Below are 22,953 nucleotides of genomic sequence, written 5' to 3' on the forward strand. Positions count from 1 at the left end.
CACTGAGGGATTGTTATAACCACAAAGAGTCTAAATGGCATGCCCAAGGCCCCCCGCTCCTGAGTGACAGAACTAGATTTTAATATTAAGGCCAATATATTTCTCCCTCTGCAGGGAAGAAATCTGAGGTCACAAAGGCGTGTACAGTGTGGAAGAGAGGCAAAGGGAGTCTGAAGCTCAGGGCTAGGTCAGCTAGGTAACAGAGAAGGTATCCTAGCAATTTCACTAGTGCGAAAAGTCACCTGTGAGTCCTGAGTACCTGGCTAGCCCACACAGAGTAGGCAGCAATGACGTCACAAAAAACGCTTCCTTTAGATTTCTTTGCTTGGCTTGGGAGCAATACCCCTGACCTGGAGGAATAATCAATGGGTCACCTAGATCCTTTGTTCAGTTGTTTTTTCTCCTTTTCTTTAAAAGTGCAGAGTGCAGAGTCCTGTGTATAATTCTGGAGAACAACATCTTGGTGGGGTTGTTGAAAGAACTTGGAATAGAAGCAGAGTAGGCAAGAGCCAACCTGAGCAGTATGTTCCGAAGAGGAAGGCCTCAGACATCTTAGAGGAGAGTCACAGAGTCTAAGGTGAGCCCATGCCACTGTCTCTATGCAAAGCAGAACTCAGCAAAATGGATGCAAACACCCACAAGTCATTTTTGGGCAAACGGCCAAGGGTTGCTTTTTTTTTTCCTAGGGACCTCCAAAGTCTGTCTCGTCTACAAAGGCTACTTTGATTCTATCTCCTTCCAGGAAGTATCAAGTTAAAAACCAGATAGTAGCTTGGGGAAATTTGTGTAGTTAATATTTATCGGGGACGGGGAGGAGGTGGGGGGGCCGGTGGCAGCAGCGACAGAGAAATCTGAATCTAAGGGCAGGTGGGGCTCGGTGGCTGGGTGTGGACAGGACTCAGGTTGCAGATGTCCTGACCCTCCTAGGGTGGGTCACATGTTCTGTGACTGCTTCCTCTTTCTTCACCTGCTGGCTGTGGGGAAATCCCCCATGGGGAGCTATAAGAAGCCCTGGGGCTCAGGGGAGAAGCCAGCACCTTAGCTAAGAAGGCAAGATGAGTTGCAGCCTTATTTCCCTTCTGGCCTCTTTGCTCTACCTTATCTCTTACCTTACCTCTTCCTCCAGGGCTTTGGAGACTCTGGGCCCTGTCTCTTCCCTAGACTTGGCCACAGCTTCAGCACCACCCCAGGCTACAACTACCAGGTTTCCTCTGGGAGCAGAAGGCAGTACTGTGTCTCAGGTGAGGGAGTTGCTGAGTCTTGGTGAGACATGTTCAATTCCTTTCTGATCGCTTTTTTTATTTTTGGGGGAAGGGGGCACCTGAATACAATTTCATGGATGACTAGACATGGGCACTTTAAAGGATTTATGACTCTTTCTGTTCACTGTAGATGCCTGGGAAATGAATTAAAGCCTGGGTGACATAATTAAATTGTTAGCAGGAGAGAAAGCATCCCAGTTTTCTAGGTAATGTATTTGGGGGAAGGCGTGTTCTCAACCCAGGCTGACCTGTAGGATCAGTGGTGAGGAGACTCTTAAAGGTCCAGATGCTGTGGTTCTACCCTGCATGGGCGTTTACAACTCAGGCATTTAAAAAGTCCACTTAATTATATTGTGTTGTCTGGGATGAGAGATTTAGGAAAGGGATACCCCTCCTGGAAAGTTTATGCAAATGATTTGCTGCCCAGAAGGAGGCTTGTCAGGGTAAATAATACACTCCGAGGGAATGAGAGTCTCCATGTGACAGCTGGAGCCCTGATAGCTCCTCTGCACCTACTTTATAAGGAAGATGGGAAATGGGTCCTGAAGGCATGGAATTGTCAGTAAGTGGCTTTCTGCACTAGTGTAAGGACCCATGTCTATCTCTACCACCCACGTAAAAAGCCAGGCAAAGCAGCACACATCTGCAAAGCCATCCCTGGTCGGAGGAGGCAGAGGCAGGAGGATCTCTGGGGCTTGCTTTCCAACCATTCTAGCTAATTGATGAGCTTCATATTGAGCGATAGAGCTTATCTCAGGCCAAATAAATGCCAAGTAGTAGAGAAAGAAATAGACTATCTCTCCATACACAAGCATGTGCACACACTCACACAAGCACATCCATATGTACGCACACACACACACACACACACACACACACACACACACACACAGAGAGAGAGAGAGAGAGAGAGAGAGAGAGAGAGAGAGAGAGAGAGAGAGAGAGAGAGAGAGAGAGAGAGCACATAGATTATAAGAAGAGGAATTACTAGTCTTAGGAAAATGCCATTACATGTGGAAATTTCCCGAGGGAATACTAACTCTTTTCAATCTTTTTTTTTTCCAATATGGAATTGCTAGGCCTATTTCCAGGGTCAGCAACTGCAGCAGTGAAATGAGCCAGCAAAAGGTTCCATGTTCTCGGCAACGGGCCTGGAGAGACTCCTGGTGTAGAATGTACAGACTGCCTAATTCTTTGGTGGGAATGGGAACTCTTTGGCTTTCCTTTGGGGGAAAACTAGAAAGAGGCGCGGAGGAGCTGCAGGATGTGGGACGGGATTCAGGAGTCCTACTCTGCAGAACTGCCCAGGCTAGCCACTGCAGGGTAACTTGTGCTCAAGGGCTCCGTACTCCATTAATGTCTCTCCTTCAGAATTACTAGGTGTTTCCTTTTGAGATCCTCTAGCCAGGCGCTTTCATGAACTTGTCTGAGTGGAAGGATGGATAGAAAAAAAAGGGAAGGAGAGGCCATTGTTTGCATGTCTGCATTGAGCATCATTAAAATCTGTGTAGTCAATGAAAATGTGATCAACAAATGACTTGCATGGGGCCTAGAGGGTAGCATCATCATGTTCACTACATGCCTAATGGGTGCCAAGACTAGGTTAATACATAAAATGGTGGCTTATTTAAACCCCAAGAGTTGGGTAAAGGTAATGGTCCCATTTCAGAGATGTTAAGTCTGAGGCTTACTATGGTGAGGCCATTGGCTTAAAGTCACCACACTGGAAAGGTCCATCTCCCCAGATCTGTCTGCTCATGCTAGGCTAGTTGTTTCATTCAGATGTTAACGTATGTCAAAGGAGCCTGTTGTGAAAGCCATCTTGTTGTATGCAGCTTTCATATGTCCAGGGTACAGATGAAAATTGCCTTGAAAAGCAGATTCAGCTCAGAGAATCACAGTAATATACTGGCTGGAAATTCTATCTCAGGGCACTAAACAATTTCTGGGGACAATTAGGATGAGCTATGCTTTTTTTTTTTTTTTTTTTTTTTTGGTAAAATGTGATTAACAATAATGATTTGTTATAAAGCTTCACTACCAATCAAAACCCAGCATTTCGATGTGACATCATCTGCTGTAATAATAGAAAATAAAATACCAGTGAGGGAACAGAGGAATTCAAAGTGCTCACTGTCTGGCAAGAAGACAAATATTTAAGAGTAGATAAGAAGTAGCAGTTAAGTTATACTTAGAAGCTTCAGTTTCCTACCTCGTTCGCTTATCTGCCTGTGGTGGGTGAGTCCATATCACAATTCCAGCCTCTTTATAGTGGACCAGGTGTCAATTCCACTATAAACCTAATTTTCCAGGGCTGGCTTTCAGCTTGATGAGCTCGTTGGAAAGTAGTGGAAAACCTTTTTATAACTGTCATTGAGCAAGTTCCAAACGTATAATTTTCTGTACTTCGGAAACGCCGAGTACTATTATTTTATGTCGTGAATCTTTGTGGGCACTTAGATTTGGCTGCTAATTAGAGCCAATTGTGACCTTAAATCACAAATGTGAGTCGCACCGTCTGCTGGAGGGCTCAGAGCACTGTGTGTGCCTCTGAAGAAGTGGCCATGTCCTCTCAAAGATGCCAGGAAGGCTCCTCACATCCACTGACAGAGTGGGAACCACAGTGGTCTGTGTGCTTCTGTCACCAGGGTGTGAAGCTGTTGGGAAAAAGCCCCTAGGGCATTCAGAATGAAAGTGGGCCTGATTGGGCCAGAATTGGTCTTAATCAGCTTTTAATGACAGAACGTAGTGTATTGTAGACCTTAGTCAATGTTAATTGAACATATACCAAGTGAGAGCTTAACAATGTTGTCACTATTGTGGGTCACACAGGGTTCTACTTGCCCTCCACAAGGGGATTGCACATCCTTTCGAAGGCCAAGCGGACAAGCACTTGTCTTTGCATCCCATTCCCCACAATTCACTCATGTAGTTTAAGCATTCACTGCAGAGAGACTCATCACCATTAGCTTCATTGTCTTTGAATTCCAGGAGCAGAAATATCTCTAATGGGAGACACTGATCAAACTTATGGACCGTTTTGATGTCAGCTGAGCACGCTGGGCTGATGATAAGCAGGATGGAGTCCACAGGACAGGGACAGAGACGTTCAATAGAAGCCAGTGAAATGGCTGTCAGCAAGGCTTATAATTATTTGCTTGTCTTTCAGGTGAACTTCAGGACTAAAAGTTGTTAGCTGGTAGTTCCTAGTTGATTGTCTAGAGACTGCTTGATGATCCCTGCTGTTTCCAGAGCTGACAGAGCTTCTCAGAGAACTCCAGGACTGGTCCACCCTGTCTTATGAAACTAATTAACCTCCTCTTGTCAATGCAATGCAAGATTTCTTTCCTTGCTAGATGGTTATTATGATAAGGAATCTCTTCAAAGCCGGTGAAAGACTTGGCATACCTGTGCTAGAGTCTTTCTGCCTTTACACAGGCTAATAGATCTGAGGCGGAAAGAATCCAACCACTCTGACAGATTCCTGGCATATATTGTCCAGTCCTATGCGTTCTTTGCAAAGACCCAGCCCCGATCCTTCCCCCCCCCCCCCCCCCCTTGCTCCCATGTGCAGCATAGACCCGCTTGCTCCTATGCCTTACTTCCTGATCCCTGATGGAGGGATCTAACTTGGACAGGAGGGGTCAATGTCAAGACTTTTCCTGGAATGGAGGGCTGGGAGGATAACACAGCTGGTAAAGGGACTTGCTTGAGCTTGTTCCTCAGAACCCCAAATTTAAAAGCCAGGCATGGTAGTGTGGGGTTGTTGTCCAGTGCTGGGAGGCTGGATGAAGAGGATCCCTGGGGCTCTCTGACCAGCAGCTTGGCCTGCTTGGTGAGTCCCAGGCCAATGAGAGACTGTCTCAATGAGACAAAAGGCAAATGTTGCCTACAGAAGGACATGGGGTTGTCCTCTGCCTTCCACATGCAGATTCTCATTCTCTCTCTCTCTCTCTCTCTCTCTCTCTCTCTCTCTCTCTCTCTCTCTCTCCTCTCTCCTCTCTCCTCTCCGTCTCTCTCTCTCTCTCTCTCTCTCTCTCTCTCTCTCTCTCTCTCTCTCTCTCCATTCTTATCATCTTAGAGAGAAGCTTGAGCTCATTAAACCCAGCACGGTCACCATCTTTTGCAAGAGCCTTAATTGGCCAGAGGTCACCATGGGCTCAATCTCGATTACAGGAGCATCTAGCCCAAGTTTGCTCAGGGGCCTTAGAGATCAGTAGAGGCAGCTTGTGCATGGAGCAGATGCACTCAGCTGCAGTCAGCTGATGTGAACTCTGAGGCATGGAGAGAATCTCTCTAGACTCTGAAACTGCTCTTTCCTCTTTAGTTTCATAAAGATTCCCTTCAGGCTGATGCTCATAGGAGAGTTTGGGGCTAGTCTTCCGATGAGGTCATTACAAAGCACAGCCAGTTGGCTGACAAGATTCACTCTGCAAGGCGAGAGTAATAATGAAAAATGTTAATTGTGCCAGGATCCCCTTGGGGTAGTTCAAAGGGGACAAAAGAAAAACAGAATCCTTCAAACCTGTCGTTTTAAAATATGCAGTGGCATCGGAGTGTGAGCCTGAATATCTTAAAGAAACTTCAAATATTTTAAAATGACTTTTTTTTTGTTGCACGTAGTAAGCTAGAGAGCTTCTATTTGAGAACTTTGTGAAGAATCTACAAACTCATATGCTACTCAATTTTTGAGCAAATAGATGGCTTGTTTCCATTTGGAAAAATGTGAATTTTATAATTTCCCAGCTGAAGAGAGGATTTGAATTCTCACTGGGTATCTTTACCATGGCCCACAAACCTTCACTGTTTCTTTATTATAATTGGGAGAAACTGGACTGGGATTGGAGTAAAAGTGTGTGTGTGTGTGTGCTTACGTGTGTGAAAACTAGTAGAAAGAAAGAGAAAAGACAGCACTCAATCACTGGCCACATTCTGGAGACTGAGCTCACACAACCTCCTTATTCTAGTGGATGACCCACCAATCAGAGAGTTTTATAGAGGAGGGAATAGCCTCAGGCTTGTCATATCTGGCAAATGGAAGAACGGATGTTCAAACTTAGTAGTCTCTCAAACACAGTACTTTTGTCCCCTTCTTATTCTCTTTTCTGTGCACAGAGACAGCAGTGGGTTCTTTAGGACCCCTCAAACATGCAGAATCTTCTTTTCGGTACAAATTGCTGACAGTGGCTTAACCAGTGGGTGGAGATGGCGCTTGGCTTCTCTATGTGATGTTGTTGATTGGTGTGTCGGATTCTATGTGTTTGCCTTCAGTCACTCTTTCAACAAGCCAGCTCCTGTCGCTCTGTTGCCTAAAATGTTCACTTCCCAGCTTATTACCAATGTTTGCCTTTTATTATTTACAGTCATTTTCCAATTTCACTGGCTCTGTGGACAGCCATGGGACCTGCCAGTGTTCCGTTTCCCTGCCGGACACCAGCTTTCCTGCTGACAGAGTGGAGCGCTTAGAGTTCACAGCTTACATCCTTTCTCAGAAATTTGAGAAAGAGTTTTCTAAGGTAAGTGTTTTCTTTTCAAGCTATGTCTTGACTTATAGTAGACCTCCTCACACCAGAGGGCAAGAAGACTGGGGAAGAAGACAGAGGGAAGAGACTGGGATCAAGGCTTAGCCGGACCGTTCCTCACACAGTGGAAAAGACTGGTCGGTCCTGCAACCTTGTTTTGTGGCTTCTTCTCTTTGACTGTCTTTGATCTTTCCAGCTTTGATTTGTTTTCTCTCCCCACTTCTCTATCCCCTTCAGATCTAGTCTATCTTTCCTTCTCTGTCATATTTTCTTCAGTTCCTATTTCATTATTGTTTCTGTTGGCTTCCTGTTCACTGTGCCTTGCTTCTTCTTCCTCTTGGTCATTCTACCTAATCTTTCTCCTCTTTCTTTCCTGAGTCTTTTTATCATTGTGCTCTTGTTGGCGTTCTCTCACCTTTAGATGACCCTTTCTTCCTCCTCCTCCTTCTCTTCCTCCTTCCTTTTCTCCTTCCAATCTTCTCCTTTCCATTCTCAATTTTCCTTCCTGTCTTTCTTCCTTCTCTCTTTTCCTATCCCCCCTTTACTGATGCATGCATTTAAATCTGTGTAAATCCTTTCCCCTCCTTCTTTCTTCTCCCTTCCATCTTGGTGACAATTTTTGAAGTCACAACAGGAATATTTCATTCCACATGTCTCCCAACAGATCAAAATTGAAGGCTTCTTTAGGAATTTAAATGGAGATTTCTACATCTCTCAGCCTTAGGGAAAAGCCTGCCTAGAACCTTCTGGTTTCTGCTCTGTGTGGCCAGAGGAATTTATTCCGAAGGATTTGCCTTTCTCTGAGCCTGCTGGAGCAATGTGACTTGCCTTCCAGTTTCAACCCCTTCCAGCCTTTTAGCCAAGCTACAAATCAATTAGAAAGGCTCCTATTTTATGCCCAGGTGAAGTCCAGGCTAGAATATAATCACATTGTGCATTATTTAATACAACCCCATTAATTTACAAGGAGTTCTGGCTTTACTGCAGCCTTCCAAATAAGTTTTCCTGTGCAATTTAAGTGTAGCCGCCTCAACATCCAATATAGTTATCCTTTAAGACAAAAAATTATGGCGAGCTTGAGATCCCGCTTTCAACCTGAATCAGTAGATAAATATTCTAAGTTAAAGTGAGTGTCCAGGAAAATGTGTTTGACTACTCCATGAACCTAGCTTCCTAAGAAATAAAATGTCCTTGAATTAATCAGCAGAAAAGGCACAGTACTAAATTATAAATTCCAACCATTAATATTCATAGCCTTATTCCAGCATAATCAAGTAGAGATAAGAAGTTATGCATAAAAACATAACAAGTAGAGGAAAATCCTAGGTAAAGATCTTTTTCAGTTGGAGTCATTTGCTTTGAAATAGTGGAAGCCACTGATTTGCATGTCCTCTTTGCTGGCAGGAGTGGGAAGGGCAGTTTGAAGCCCCAAGCTGCTCCAGGGAAAGTATGTGGCTTGCCAGGTCTGTGAATGTGGGGCATTCAATTCCAATGCCATAAGTGGGCGTGGGGCAGGTGGCACCTGCTTTGCTAACAATTTGCTGAAAGAGGGGGCAGCCTAGGTGAGAAAAAATTTCAGTTCTGAAAGGTGCCAATAGTTTGTCCCCTACCCTCAATCCCCAGAACTTGAAATATAAGCCTAGCAAAGGAGTTGGCTATCAGCTGAGGTTTGCTGGTTGATTTGCTGTGATAGATGACACCAGTGACAATGGTAACAACCTCTGTTTGTGTTGTCCAAGTGCTTCTAGTATTCCTGTCCTCCCAAGCAAGCCTGTAATGGAGACGGACTGGTCTTTTCACTCCACTTCCATGTTAATGGCAGAAAACCCAAGGTTCATACAGGTATCGGCTCTTCCCTGAGGTCGTTCCTCTCTTGTCTGCTAGAGTCAGATCAGGGATTTGAGTCTTCAGAATCAAGTTAGATCTTCCCGCCCTGCCCTGGCTGTTATTATTCTTCTGAGAAGACCCAAGATATGCAGTAGGTCAGCTATGCCTTCAAATCCGGAGTTATCTCTTTAGCTGAGGACATCTGGATTTCTAGGTGAATTATTATAGCTGTCCCCAAGCTGTCTTAGAAATCAGTATTTATCTAGGGACCTGGGAGGATGCCCATTCCAAGCAAGTGAAAGGCTTGAGACTGCCTACCATTAATTCATTATCTGTCAGTACACAGGGAAGTCAGGGAGCTGCCTCTGCAGAAAATGCCCAAAGCCTTTTTAGAATTTTCTGTTGCTTATGACATGTCCTGTGTGACCATACTTGGGAAGGAGATGACACAAAAGGCAGCTCCGTTTTTGTTGTTGTTTTGTTTTCTTCTCTCTCTCTCTCTCTCTCTCTCTCTCTCTCTCTCTCTCTCTCTCTCTCTCTCTCTCTCTCTTGCTAGTCCTTGGGGTAAGTCGTTTAAAAGGACACATTTGCTAATAGATGCTCATGCATAAGAACACTGAAACAGCCTGGGAGACATTTGAACAACCCATAAACAAACAACATTGATTGAGCAATGCTTTCTGCAGTGGAATAAAAGTAAATTAAAAGGTCAGACTGAAAAGCATTGAAATCACCATTTATCTATTAATTTCTAAAATTCATAGAGCATCCATTAGCAAGGCCCTTAGTGTACATAATCGCTAGTCTCTGCAGTAATCTTGCAAGCTTGATGTCAACACCCTTGGTTTTGAAAGTAGAGTAAAACTTGGAGAATTTAAGCCATTTGTCCACTGGGTACTGAAGTTAGATTTCAGCTCAGGCAGTTCTTGTACCAAATACTGAACAGTTTGATGATATTTTCCGGGTCAATTAACCTAATTGCATTTGCTTTTAAGGATATGTTGAAAATAACAGTATGTTTCAAAGTCCATTTACTTATTTCAAGAAATCTGGCTATAGTTATGTTCATGGGTTTTAAAGAGCCAACAGAATTATGAACCAGACTAATTATTTAGCTGAATAGCCAGCCACATTACCTCCTTATTTATGACAAGACCACGTTTATTGCAAGAAACAACAGAAGCCACCCCAAAATAAGCTCCAAACCCACCCCCACCCTCTCCCCCACACAGTTAAGAGCATACCAAAGAAAATAAAGTGGAAACTGAATGTCAGCCTGGTGATTTGAAGACAAGCATTGTGAGTGTTCTCAGGCTCACACTTTCTGTAGTGAGAAAATTGGGGCAAAGATGTTGCCACAGCTATGTGTCCTCACCAGCTTAGACCCATTAGACACGTACTTTTGCTAGCACATTTTACAGCATTGCTAGCCTCTAAATGCCAGCAACACATAATCAATCCCCAGTTGTGACAACCAAAATGTCTTTAGACATTACTGAGCATCCTCTGGAGACAAATGCCCCACTTGGGCTTCCTCTCTCTCTCTTTAGAACAGCTATTCTGAATCCAGGAGGGAAGAATGTGCTAAGGGTACTAAATGTCAGTGGTGTGGGGCTGGGCACTATGTACCTGGCCTGCTGTCACTGAGTCAAAACTACCCAGGACAAACCCTCAGGTTCTCATGGCTGTCTGTGCCATCTCCACGCACAAAATCTACACACCTGCACATATGAAGCTTTCCTAGCCCATCTTCAAGTTTTCTCCAGCCCAGCTTTCCTCCAAATGTCAGCGGAAAGGATCACCCTTTGAAGTTTCCTGCCAGATTTAGGGAGATCTTTTGTTTTATATCTGAACTTGAGGCAGGGCCCAGCACAAATTCTCACAGGTCACAAACTCTAGGCCATGCCTTGGTTTTCTGTGAGGACCGGGGGGAAACTGCCTTTTATTTAGCAGAGATGACAGTTGCATTGCTCATTTGCAAGCTGTAATGTGCCACCAAAGCGTTCCAGGAAAGCTGAGGCTGTTTCATTTGTTTCAAGAGCTGGCAAGGCCAAATGCCAACAAGCTCACTCATTTCTCAAACTTCCATTTCTGCAATGAATTGGTACATTATTATTATGTTTTTACCACAGGCAAGGTTTTGTGGCCATTTTTTTAAAAAGGAAATTGAAACCTGAACACCTTATGTCTGTGTTTATTTTTTTGAGGAGGGGCTTATTATTTATATGCACCTCCTACACCTTAAAAAAAAAAAACCTGCATCCACCAAAATGTCACAATTCCTATCAGTCTCTGAGTAACGGGACATCTGACGGCAGTGAACTTCACTTGCCTGAGGTAATACAGTACTGGTACCAAGGGCTGCTATTCCAGTGTTCATTAAAATCCTCTTCTCCTGAGGCCCTGGCTCTGAAGGTCTGTGGCCTATCAGTCTATTCTAATTTGCATGGTGGGGTTAAGTGGAAGGGCTACAATGACAGGAGTTGGGGCTGGCTTTGTCATTAGAAAGACCGCAGGTCAACATCTGTCTGAAGCCATCCAGACACTTGACATTAGTGAGTTTAGGGAGAAGTATTACTTATGCTCACATTTAAAAAAAGAAACTGAAAGCAGCACCTTTTTAATGAGCAGGTCTTTGAAAAACCATGACATTTCTTTTAGAGATCACATACAGAAAAAAAGTGTCACCGACTGTTTATTGAAATATCCTTTTGGAGATTCCAATTATACACTCAAGCACCAAGGGAAATTTTGGAATTTTAACTTAATGATCAGACATTCAAATATATGCAACAAATGTGTAATTTAAAGGTCTGATTGCGATAATCAGTTCTTGGAGTGAATGTGAGCACACTTAATGAAATGTGCACTTTGCAGTTGTGCCCACACTCACATATTGCATAGTACGCTGGGTTATCATGTTTCTTTGTAGAAGGCAGAGGGGAATCTCAGCACACGATTCATCAGGAATGCATTGAGTCTAGTCAGTGCATTTCTCCCCTTCTAGAAAAGATCAAGACTAAGAGCAATGGCTCGAAACAAAAGGGAACATTTAATAATGCCAATAATGCCTCTAGACATTTTGGGTTGTCATCACTTGAGCAACTGAGTATTCTACAACACATGGTATTTCCTGCTGTCCCCACCCCAAGAAAGAGACTTGCTTAATGTGTCAATAGTACTGAGAATGAGAAACTCTGATTTCAAGCAAATCAGCTGAGAAGAGAGATGACCCCAACCCGTTCAGTCTGCTGAGTTAACATCCTCAGACCTTCAAATGGAGATTAAAATATATGTACAGATTATTTTCAGGATAGGCAAGTGAAACCAAAAGCCACAGTAATGTGCCACTTTTAGTTCACATGGATTTATAAAAAGGGGGGGGGGGGAGGTGGCCATATTTTGAGCCACTCCTTTGCAGTGATTGACAAAGGTCAGATAATCTTCAAGTATTTTGTAGCAGAGCAAGTCTATTTGGCATTGCTCTGTGAGTCGACAGAGGCTTTCTGCTCCTTCTCCAGGTGAAGGAGTATGTGCAGCAGATCAGCGTGTATGAGAAGACGCTTCAGAACCTGACTGTTCGCATAGAGGTCATGGAGAGGGACAGCATTTCTTACACAGAACTGGACTTTGAGCTGATCAAGCTGGAAGTGAAGGAGATGCAAAAACTGGTCATCCAACTGAAGAAGAACTTTGTTGGAAGCACAGACATTATTGACGTGCTGGAGGTGGAGGTAAGGAATGGCTCACCTCTCAGCATATCGACGAGGCACTTGGGGGCTGGGAGTGGTGGCCCGCACCTTTAATTCCAGCACACGGGAGGAAGAGGAAGGCAGATCTTTGTGAGTTCTAGCCTGGCCTGCAAAGAGAGTTCCGTGCTAGCCAGGGTTGTCACACAGAGAAACTCTGCCTCAAAAACAAACAAAAATAGTAATAAAAGAAAAGTACTGTGTTTCATCCAGTGACTGAACAAGTGGTGTGACCTGGATGAATACTCTCTTTCCTCCACCCTAATTCTGCTACTGTCTCAGGACCTCACGGTGCATCCATGCTCCACTTTGGATGAATGCTTATACTTATATAATAAGCTCAGTATATTGGGAACATGTTGACTGAGGAGCAGATGTTGAACACTAAGACTTCTGCCCCAGAACTAAATGACATTTCCAGTTCTCTAGACAGTGATGATATAAATCTAAATGACTTGTCTTTGCCTGTGTTTAGCTCAGTCATCTTCTCTGCCTTGGGTTTATCCTCATGAGACTAGAAACACAATTTACCTGAGTGTGGATATCTTCCTTTGTTTGAATGATCATCTATTTCTCTTAGACTTATTCTCCATATATGTAAACGTCTTGTGTATCAGGCCCAATGTAGATCTGTTTGGAGTTGTTTTGTACAAGGTAATAAATATGAATCAAAATTTTTAATCTTCCACATGCAGCTATCCAGTTAGACCAGCACACTTTGTTGAAGATGTTGTTTTTTCTTCAGTGTGCATTTTCTGCTTTTTTGTTTTGTTTTGTTTTGTTTTTATAAAAAAATCAGGTGTCCATTGGTGTGTGGAGTCATGTCTGGTCTTCAATTCTGTTACATTGATCAATGTGTCTGTTTTTATGTCAACGCCACACTGTTTTTTTATTACTGTGGCTCTATAGTACAGCTTGAAATCTGGGATGGTGATTTGTCCAACGTAGCAATAAAACAACTCCCGATGACATACTGCTGTACCCATAGATCTCTGCATCACTCAGCACTCAGTGGAGAAGCTTCTTGAAATAGATAGTAATTAACATAGAGACTGACAGCTGGACAATGTGCAGAAATGGAAAGACTTTGGAGGATTCAGGTCTGAATGGGTTGTGTTTATCGCATCGCTGCCCTAGGTGCTCAGGGATCTATGCAGAAAAGAGGAGGTGGAAAGATTACAAGAGCCAGAGGTGGTGAGCAATTTTAAGAAAATAGCATTTCCCAGATTCGTCAGAGCAGACACACAGCAAACTCACAGAGACTGACAGCATGCATAAAACCTGTGCAAGCTCAAGGAAGATAAGAGTCTAAGTGTGAAGGAAGGGAAGTGAGCACAGAGTCCCGCCCCTAGCCAAGGAGCTGTTGGTCAATGATAGCTACTAAAAGAGGGAAAATTAGTTCTCTTTAATTGAATGACACTGAGTACATCAACCACACTCCAGAGCAACCCCATGCTCAGAAGCAGATTGCCAACACAAATTGGGCTCCATGTTTTTTAGTTGCCTTTTTCCTTTGTTTTTTGTCCTTTAAGAGAGAGAAAGAGCACGAAACTGAATGAGTGCGGAGAGGGGAAGATTTTGCGAGGAGTTGTAGTGGGGAGAGGGAAAGAGTATGATAAAAATACATTGTGCAAAATTTGAAAAATAAAACCATTCAGGAATTAAGCAAAAAAAATATTTCTTGTGAATATCTTTTAGCCAAGTCTTTAAAGATCTAGGCATAAGATTATCATATTAATGTTATGGTTGGGTAATTTACATCAACCAGCACAGTCATGACATAAGCTATAATTGAGAATTCTAGTTACATATTTTAGAATTTACATTTTTTCTAGCTCTCACCATTCATTAGAAACTTAATTATAATACAACACGAATAAACACAAGTTTATAAGGGAAGGTTATTAGAAATGAACTTTAATGGACATTTGTGCATGCCTAGAGTGAGCCTGTGCTCTGTTATTAAAGCTGTTAAAATCTTTGCCACTTTCTTCTTGTCACACACATTGCCTGAGATGTGACAGGCGTTCAGTCTAAACCATAAAATGTATTCCTCCAAATGCAACCATTCAGAAGGATCTCTGGTGAATTCTGTAGCAATGTTTCACTAAATGACAAACTCAGCCCCAGAATGTTTATGAAGGAAATTGCACAATAATATAAAGTCACTCTGAGTTTTTATTTCCTTAGATAAGGAATATGACTCTCCTGGTAGAGAAGCTGGAGACACTAGACCAAAACAACGTCCTTAGCATTCGCCGGCAAATCTTGGCTCTGAAGACCAAGCTGAAAGAATGTGAGGCCTCTAAAAGTGAGCTTGTGCCTGCCACACCCCCTCCTCCTGCTCCTGGTAAGCCTGCTCTTGTTTGTTTTTGCCACTTGCATGAGACAGCATAATGAGCCTTGGTTTGGGATTGTCGTGATGGACTAAGCGTGGCATTGTTGCAGTTCTATACTCTTTCACATTTGAAATCCTCCCATTTTCTACTAGTCCTATTATCAATAGTCTGGGGTTCACAGAGAGGGAGCACAGTGAGTTTTTCTAAACAAAACCCACGAGTGACACATTTCTTTTGCATTGTCTTAGCAGGAAAACTGTCTAAAGGAGAGAAAAGGTATAGGACTGGGGATGGTAGCGGATCTAGGATCTTTATGTGGCATTGCCTTCTGGCAGATGGAAAGGGCTGGTTGGCTCATGTAGGCATAGGCTGGGTGTACGCTTTTGCTTTTCTGCCATTCCTTTCTTTTCTCCACTCTTTCACACTCCTCCCCACTTTATCTTTAGTTCTTTCTGAAGTGCGTGCTGGGCACCTGCATCATCCTGAGTCCTGGAACTCGCGGAGAACTAAAGGGATGCTGGGCTCATGTGCTATGGGCATGCCTTGCTACCCATCCAGTAGGACAGTATAGCATCTCATTCTCCCTTAAGTTAGTCATTGGACAGTGTGTGTGTGTGTGTGTGTGTGTGCGCGCGCGCGCACGCGTGCGCATGTGTGTACCAGGCAGGTACCTAAATTCATCCGTGAATGGGAGCAGTGGAGTGGTAGCTTGCAGAGAATAGCTTTGGAATCCCTGACTTTATCAGCTCTGTGGCTGCAGGGGAAAGATCCTTCCTCTTATTTGTGAAGTGGGAGAATCACTGTCCTCACCTTATAGGGTTGCTATGGGAATTAATGAGACAGTGCTTGCGAAGCTCAGAGCTCTGTAATCAGCATCCATACACTGGCAACGGATATTATTAGTGATCATGATAATTGAAGTGAAAACCTGGCTGTGAGTGGAGATAGGGCTGTGTCCTGGTGCACTGAAGTAGCTCCTTCCAGCAGCTCCCTCATATCCTTCAGCCCCATCCTTCACCATGACCATACCAAAGGAACGTCTCCCAGAGTCTTAAACATCTCAGCCTGAATGGGAACCATCGCTTTTCATTAAACTGTGAAGCCTTTGTTGTTGTTTTTTTTTTTTTTTTTTTTTTTTTTTTACAAATTCCAATGGTCACAAGCCTTTTCCTTTGGACTGTATATTTCTGGATCTTGCCGACGTAACGGAATTTTTTTTAAGGGCTTCAATTAGGTAGGACTATCATTATAAACCTCTTGGTCTTGCTCAGGAGCCATGTCCCTCCAGCTGCAGTCAAGATCTGTTCTAACCTGACTTACAGAGGGCATTTAGGGTGAGGATCGTGGTCTGTGTTCAGAGACAAACTAAAGCTGCGTTGGTCTGGGGTCAGTCAGTGTTATGAGCATGTCAGGAGGGGCTGGTTTTGTTGGACCCCGGCAGCTCTTTGAGGCAGGGGTCAAAGCTGTGCCACAGCCTCTGATAAAGATGAATACACGGCCCCCAGCAAATGCTGCTCTTGCAATAGATTTTCCTGGCCCAGGTTTCTACGCACCAATCGGATATGAGGGCATTTTTAAAGGAAGGAGGTATATTCAGGGCCATCTCACTTAGTTCTCTGATAGCTCAGTGGAGGGGCTTGGGTCTGAAGGATGCTACTTTTCTTGAAGGCACACAAGCTCTCAGTCACCGAGTTTATGCTGCATTATGCCTTTGATCCCTGGTCCTCTCAGGACTTCCCTGATACTCAGAGTGTAAGGAGTCAATCACCTAGGCGTGGCATTGGAGGAGAAAAATCTGTTGCTTAGTATTTAGGGAAGAAGGCAAGTGAGACTTTTGAGTTATCTTCCTTAGAAATATTTCCAGAACCTTTCCTTAGGCCTTTACACTTAGACTTCTGCGAACTGTCTTGGCCCAGCTGTGTCGTCTAAGCAAACTGAACCCAGACTTCCACTCACTTTCTCACAACCTTGGCTGTACCTGGGTCCCTGCCAAACTACTTGGCCCTTCTCCAGCTTTGTTCATATTATATTTATGATGTTTATATTAAACTGACTTTTTGTCATGTTTTTAAATCAATTTCTTTCACTTGCTCTCTTTATGTTTGGATTGGTTGATAATGCAGAATTGGAAAATCCCCAGGCACCACAAAGTTGTGAGCCTGTGGAGACTTTAATTAAAGTTCCTCACTATTATGGGACTTTAAAATCTGGCCTGTCTGCCTTTTTTTTTTTAACTGCAGAGTTGCACAGAAAGAGAGAGAGAGAGAGAGAGAGAGAGAGAGAGAGAGAGAGAGAGAGAGAGAGAGAGAGAGAGAGAATGTATGCACGTCTCAGCTCTAAAATAATTCTGCACTCTCTGGGATTCACCCTTGCAGCTGCAGTTTGCTAACCTAGTGATCAGCTTGAACTTAGACCCAGTCTATTTTGGTTTTAATAAAAAGCAATGTATTCTCTCTCTCTCTCTCTCTCTCTCTCTCTCTCTCTCTCTCTCTCTCTCTCTCTCTCTCTCTGTGTTTGTGTGTGTTGCTGCAAAACATCTTTTTTCTGCTTCATTTTACAGAACTTTCTAACTTGAAATAATTGGTCTTCTATTTATGAACTGTGCCCCCCCAAACAACTGACTTCAGTATATTTTTTTTTCTAAACCTAAATGGCAATAACAGATTTAAAAAAAAACCTGGTGATAATTCCCAGGGTCACTGCGCTGCTTGGGGACATTAAGCTTTGTAGGTATAAATAAGGCACCTACAGTAAAGGATGGGTGAGTGAATGGGACATAAAAGACACTAGGGGGCATGCTAAATTTCTAAGCCTTGGAGATGCACAGAATGTTGAGAGTATATCCAATGATCTAGAATCAATTTATTATCAATTTTTTTACAATTATAATCATTTTACTTGCCTAATTCTTTGGTCATTTTGGATTTTTTTTTGTGATCTAATGATTTTTTTTAATTTTTAAAAAATATATTTTATTAATTTATTCATATTATATCTCTATTGTTATTGGATTTTTTTTTTTTGAGACGGGTTTTACTCTGTAGTTCAGTTTGGCCTGACATTCATGCCAAGCTGATATCCTAAGGCTCTCTATTATTAGGCTTAGAAGTTTGAGCCATCACACATGGGCTAATTGCCTAATTCTTACAAATTAATCATAGTTTCTCCAGTCTTAGCACACAGACAGCTTAGTTGACCAGCTGAGAATCTACATCGACAGACCCACAAATCAGTGGTCTCTGTAGGCATGCCATGTTTGGCTTTAAAAATACACTCTATTACATTAAAAGTTTGCATAGCCACATTTCAAAGCTCACGAGTATGAGAATACCAGGGCGGGAGCTAATGGGTTGCGTGTTGAAGAGCGGACCTTTGCATAGAGATTCCTTGCTCCACACTCTTCAGAGTAAACACATCGGATGGGTAGCCGGGTGGATGCCAAGTGTTTCACCACTGACAGGAAGAGTTTAATGATTTGATTAGTCTTTTATTCCTTTATTCTCTTGTTGCTAGGCCCTCTTATGTTTGCCAGGACTACCAAAAGGGGTGAATAAACACCTAAAGCCACCACCTAGGAAACAGCCATATAAATCAGAACTTGTACCATAATGTGATTATAATGACGGTAGCTACTATTGTTTGAGTTGCATTGCCAATCTTATCTCTATCTCTGCTCTTTCCAACAGTCCAGCAGGGTAGGCCTTGCTTATTTGGCTTAATGAAACTGAGTCTGAAACTGATAAGCAACCTGTTCCATGATATATAGTTACTAAAACGTGGAGTCAGAGCTTAGACTGTGCCAGGCTGATGTGTGTCTATAGCTGCTTTAACAAATGGGTTCCTTGTGATTTCTAGAATGACAAGACAGTTCCTGTAGGGCACCTACCTGCTTATTTATTAGTTATCTTTGCATCCTTGCTTATAGAGCAGCTGGAACGATGCTCTGGATCTTGCTGCTTTGCTGCTTTGTTCTTTTCCACCAGGACATGCAAAATGGTTTGTTGGCCCTTGAGAGTTCTCGGATCACGGGCTGGAAATCTGATTGTTGCCAGAGGGTCCTGATGAAGTTGGGATGGGAAATAGCCAATAAAGAGAATGGAATATATCTTAGACCTTTATAGGAAAGAGGTTATCAAATAAAAACGAGTAGGTGGAAGGTCCAAGTAAAAAGAGTACGGGAGGGGTACACTATGCTGAGCAGTGGGCATAAAGATGACTGTCAGTTTGGGCAGGTTTCTTGTTTGTTTCTGGCCACTGTGGAAGCCCACCACAGCGGTTCCTCTGACTTATCACGACTGTAGCTACAGCCTCAGTACTGACAATAATATTTTCTTTTTTTCCTGTCCCCTTTTCTACTTCCTTTTATCCATATCCAGAACACTAAACATATCCAAAGGGAGTAGAAATAAAGGGAAAGTAGCAAAATGGATAAATGAGTATTCAGGAATGGCTGGGAGATGAAAAGAAATTGAAGTGTCATTAAATTTCAATATTTGTAACAGGCACAGTTTAAGTTTCTGGTCAACATAAGCAATGGTAAAACTTTATTATTGTCAGTAGGAATGCTATGAGTGCTATATTTAAAGTAGAATTATTGTCTTAATGATGGAACCATTGCTGTAATTTTAGCAGTATTAATCGTGTGTTTTGGTTCCTTCATATCTAAAGATTTCACATCCGAGACAGAACAGTCTCTCTTTAACTCCCTGGTAATGTGAGGATAAGTTATAAGCATCATCAACTTTTCTGAAATATTGTGTTACTGTTGGCTTGGGATATGTTCTTTCCAGGAAAGTCAGGTTCAATGAAGCAAGCAACCCTTAAGTCTCCCAACCTGAAAGAAGAGAAGTGACTTTCATTTCCTCACAGTGAAATGTGGTTGCATAAATAAGCTCTCTGCTAGGTATTTTAACCAGAAATTCCAGTTTTAGCATATGGAAACGGGAACGGTTTTGTTATCATTAAACTGAACACACTGCTAACTTTATTTTAATAATTCATGCATTGTTTCATAAACAAAGGCAAACAAGCATTCATCTGAGAGATCACTTTTAGGGGAAGAAATAATAATTTATAATTTTATTTATTATTTCTTTAGCAGAGAGCAGTCTCTTGGCTGAACACACGTTGCTTTTTTATTTATGAAATGGTGCATGCATTATTAAAATAAACCTGTGACTGTATTCGGCTTAATGATATGCAAAATTATTTGAGGTTGGGTAGAGTGTGGTTTTATTTCTCTACCTGTTATATGGTTGGATGGCTTTCCCACCAACTGTGGATTTATGAGAGCATTTAAAGAGCACGTATTTAATTCTGGGACTGAAAAGTCCCAGCAGATTGGAAAAATAAAAGCAAGATTTCGAGTAATGGTTTCACCTCCCAGAAGTCCTTGAGTAAGGAGTGGGGAGAGCAGCAAGGCATTTAGCAAGGAGGGGAGCTGGTCTTCCCCTTCTGGATGAAGGCAGTCACTTGGTTCCCTTAAGTCTGAGTGCTAACCTCAGGCTGTTCTGTGGGCTTTGCTTTTGACTCCAGATTACACCTGTGCTCCCCAGGGCTCCTTGATTACTTCCAGGCATTCAGAATCAGATATAGTGTTTGTTTTCTGCCCTTTCTCTTCCCTTCCTCCCTCCCTCCCTCCCTCCCTTCCTTCCTTTCTACATCTTTCCTTCCTTCCTTCCATCCTTTCCCCCTCCATATTCTGAGCAGTAAACATAGAAAAGGACCTCAAACGTACCTGAAGTTGGGGTTTTTTTTTTTGTTGTTTATCCAATAAAGCATCTTATTATTTAAATAATTTTAAAAGATTTTTTTTTAAAAAAAAATGAGTATTTGTTATAACACCAGAAAAAATGTATCCAGTTCTTTGGATAGATGTCATAAAAATGCTGGAGGAATTTCATTTCATGTTTTAAAACATATAGATCACAAACCCTGTTGGTTGGAGGGCATTTCAGAGGATATTCAACCAAAGGGCCAGTTGCTCAGGCCGAGTCATTTACGCAAGGGTTTCATGGAATGAAGATTCAATAGACCAATGCATGTGGCCCCACTCGGTTGTTCACAGTCTGACAGTGACTGGTCAGGATGGGAAGAGTCACATGTTTGTTCTCCATTCTGTGGTGCAGTAGCATATGGATCAGGAAGGGTCCACGAAGATGGACTCATCTCAATGTTCTGAGGCAAGCTGGTCACCAAGTGATTTATGCCATGAGCTATGTTCTGGGCACAGAGTATGCAAGTTCATGGTTAATGCCTTTAGTTTCTCAAGGCTGCCATCCTACTGCTATGGGACTATCTGTCTGGATCTATCAAAGGCTGTATTTTAAAAAGCTTCCTCTTTGGAGTTAGCTTAGAGCAGTGTTGGTGCCTGCTGAGCATATACACGTGGGGTCCCAGAGATGGCAGGGAGACTCTTATCTTTCACCAATCACTGTTCTCCCCAGGGCTGACCCTGGGGTGGCACCTTTGGCTTTGTGAGGAAAGGATATGTTTCTAGAATGATATTACTTTCTTGATGTTGCTACATGAAATTAATATAATTGCAAAATGCTTTCTGGGAAAAGAAAATATATGAAATATCTTTCCCCTTTCTTCCAGGCATCTCAAACTTTAAAATATGGCTTTACATAGTTACATGACAGCCATTTCTGTTTGAAAGCCCACTGATGAAAACATGAGGCAGTTTTCTAGATCTGTCTGTGGACTCACACTGAAATGGAAACAAAGGGGGGGGGGGGCTCTTTTCCTCTGGAGCCACCATTGTGATTGAACCATGATGGGGAAAAAGTTTGAGGACTGATGTTGGTTCTTAGGATAGTGAATTCTTTAATCATCTATTTTCTCTAACAATGTCTTTCCCCCCTTCTTTTGTAGGAAGCTGCAGTCACGGCGGTGTGGTGAACATCAGTGCTCCCTCTGTGGTTCAGCTCAACTGGCTGGGATTTAGTTATAAATATGGCGCCTGGGGTCGAGATTATTCTCCTCAGGAACCGAACAGAACCCTGTACTGGGTGGCACCTTTAAATTCAGATATGAGGGCTCTAGAAGTTTACAGACTTTATAACTCACTGGATAATTTGCTAATCTATTCACATTTTCGAGACTATCGGATTCGCTATGGCCAAGGGGGCGGTACAGTGGCATTCAACAACAACCTGTATGTGAATTGGTACAATGGGGGGAACATTGCCAAAATTAACCTGACTACCAATGAAGTTACAGTGACTCGACCTCTTCCTATGGCTGCCTATAATAACCGCTTCTCATATGCTAATGTGAATTGGCAAGACATTGACTTTGCTGTGGATGAGCAAGGATTATGGGTAATTTATGCAACTGAGGCCAGCACTGGTAACATAGTGATTAGTAAACTCAATGATACTTCTCTTGAGGTGATACGCACTTGGCTTACCAAGCAGTACAAACCATCTGTTTCAAATGCCTTCATGGTATGTGGAGTTCTCTATGCTACTCGCACTTTGAACACCAAAACAGAAGAGATTTTTTACTACTATGATACAAACACAGGGAGGGAAGGCAATCTAGCCATCGCAATGAGGAAGATGCAGGAAAGAATTCAGAGCATTAATTATCACCCCTTTGACCAAAAACTTTATGTCTACAACGATGGTTATCTTCTGAATTATGATCTTGTCTTTTTACAGGAGCCTAGACAGCCTGTCCTAATGTAAGATGAAGAAGAAATAAAAAGTTTGTTGGAAATGGCCTTCTCCATATACTTAGACATCTTCAGTGAAGTCCAGGAGCTTGTTTCTTTAAAAAGTGATGTTATTGAGATAGTTCTATCACAATAGATGCCTAGGCTATTTGTCCCAATTTGATTCTGTTTGGGAACCATCATCCTCTTTGGATGGATTTAACAATTGAAATAAGGTCCTTTCAGGTAAAGTTCCCAGAGGCTGGGGATACTATGGATCCAGTGAAGTCTCTAGTGAGGTGAAGTCTAGAAGTTAAGGAACTTAAGAGGAACTCAGTATGAATTCTGGGGATTCTTTCTCTAGGAAAATTTGCACTGTGACCAATCACCAACCATGTAGCCCGTTGTCTTGTTCATGGTGGAGAGGACACTGGGGCTTAGTTAGGTAGATCAGCATCAGAAAGTCAACTAAAGATCAAATATCTGACTTTGTTTTCCTCACTGTCTCCTGGAACCTGCTCTATGCATGCCAAATAGGTAGATTTGGCATCTCAAATGATATCTGTCAGACATTTTGAGTTTTCTGGAGAATGG

General features: G+C 42.6%; 1 protein-coding gene across 1 annotated transcript; it reads left to right on the forward strand.

Moving 5' to 3' along the window:
- The first annotated feature begins 1,006 nt into the window (after positions 1–1,006).
- Positions 1,007–22,457, forward strand: Olfm4 (olfactomedin 4). Its single transcript, XM_051161057.1, has 5 exons — positions 1,007–1,241; positions 6,626–6,778; positions 12,133–12,345; positions 14,551–14,710; positions 21,576–22,457. The coding sequence occupies exons 1-5, from the start codon at positions 1,056–1,058 to the stop codon at positions 22,391–22,393; spliced, it is 1,530 nt and encodes a 509-aa protein (XP_051017014.1). The 5' UTR covers positions 1,007–1,055; the 3' UTR covers positions 22,394–22,457.
- The last annotated feature ends 496 nt before the right edge of the window (positions 22,458–22,953 follow it).

This window comes from Acomys russatus, chromosome 18, assembly GCF_903995435.1.
Source record: "Acomys russatus chromosome 18, mAcoRus1.1, whole genome shotgun sequence".
Classification (NCBI taxonomy): domain Eukaryota; kingdom Metazoa; phylum Chordata; class Mammalia; order Rodentia; family Muridae; genus Acomys; species Acomys russatus.

What these genes read in the sequence shown, in the direction of transcription:
- Olfm4 (XM_051161057.1), top strand. Translation starts at nt 1,056, where the DNA reads ATGAGTTGCAGCCTTATTTCCCTTCTGGCCTCTTTGCTCTACCTTATC. An exon ending in TTGAGAAAGAGTTTTCTAAG is followed by an intron (nt 6,779 to 12,132) that starts GTAAGTGTTTTC and finishes CTCCTTCTCCAG; the next exon opens with GTGAAGGAGTATGTGCAGCA. An exon ending in ACCCCCTCCTCCTGCTCCTG is followed by an intron (nt 14,711 to 21,575) that starts GTAAGCCTGCTC and finishes CTTCTTTTGTAG; the next exon opens with GAAGCTGCAGTCACGGCGGT.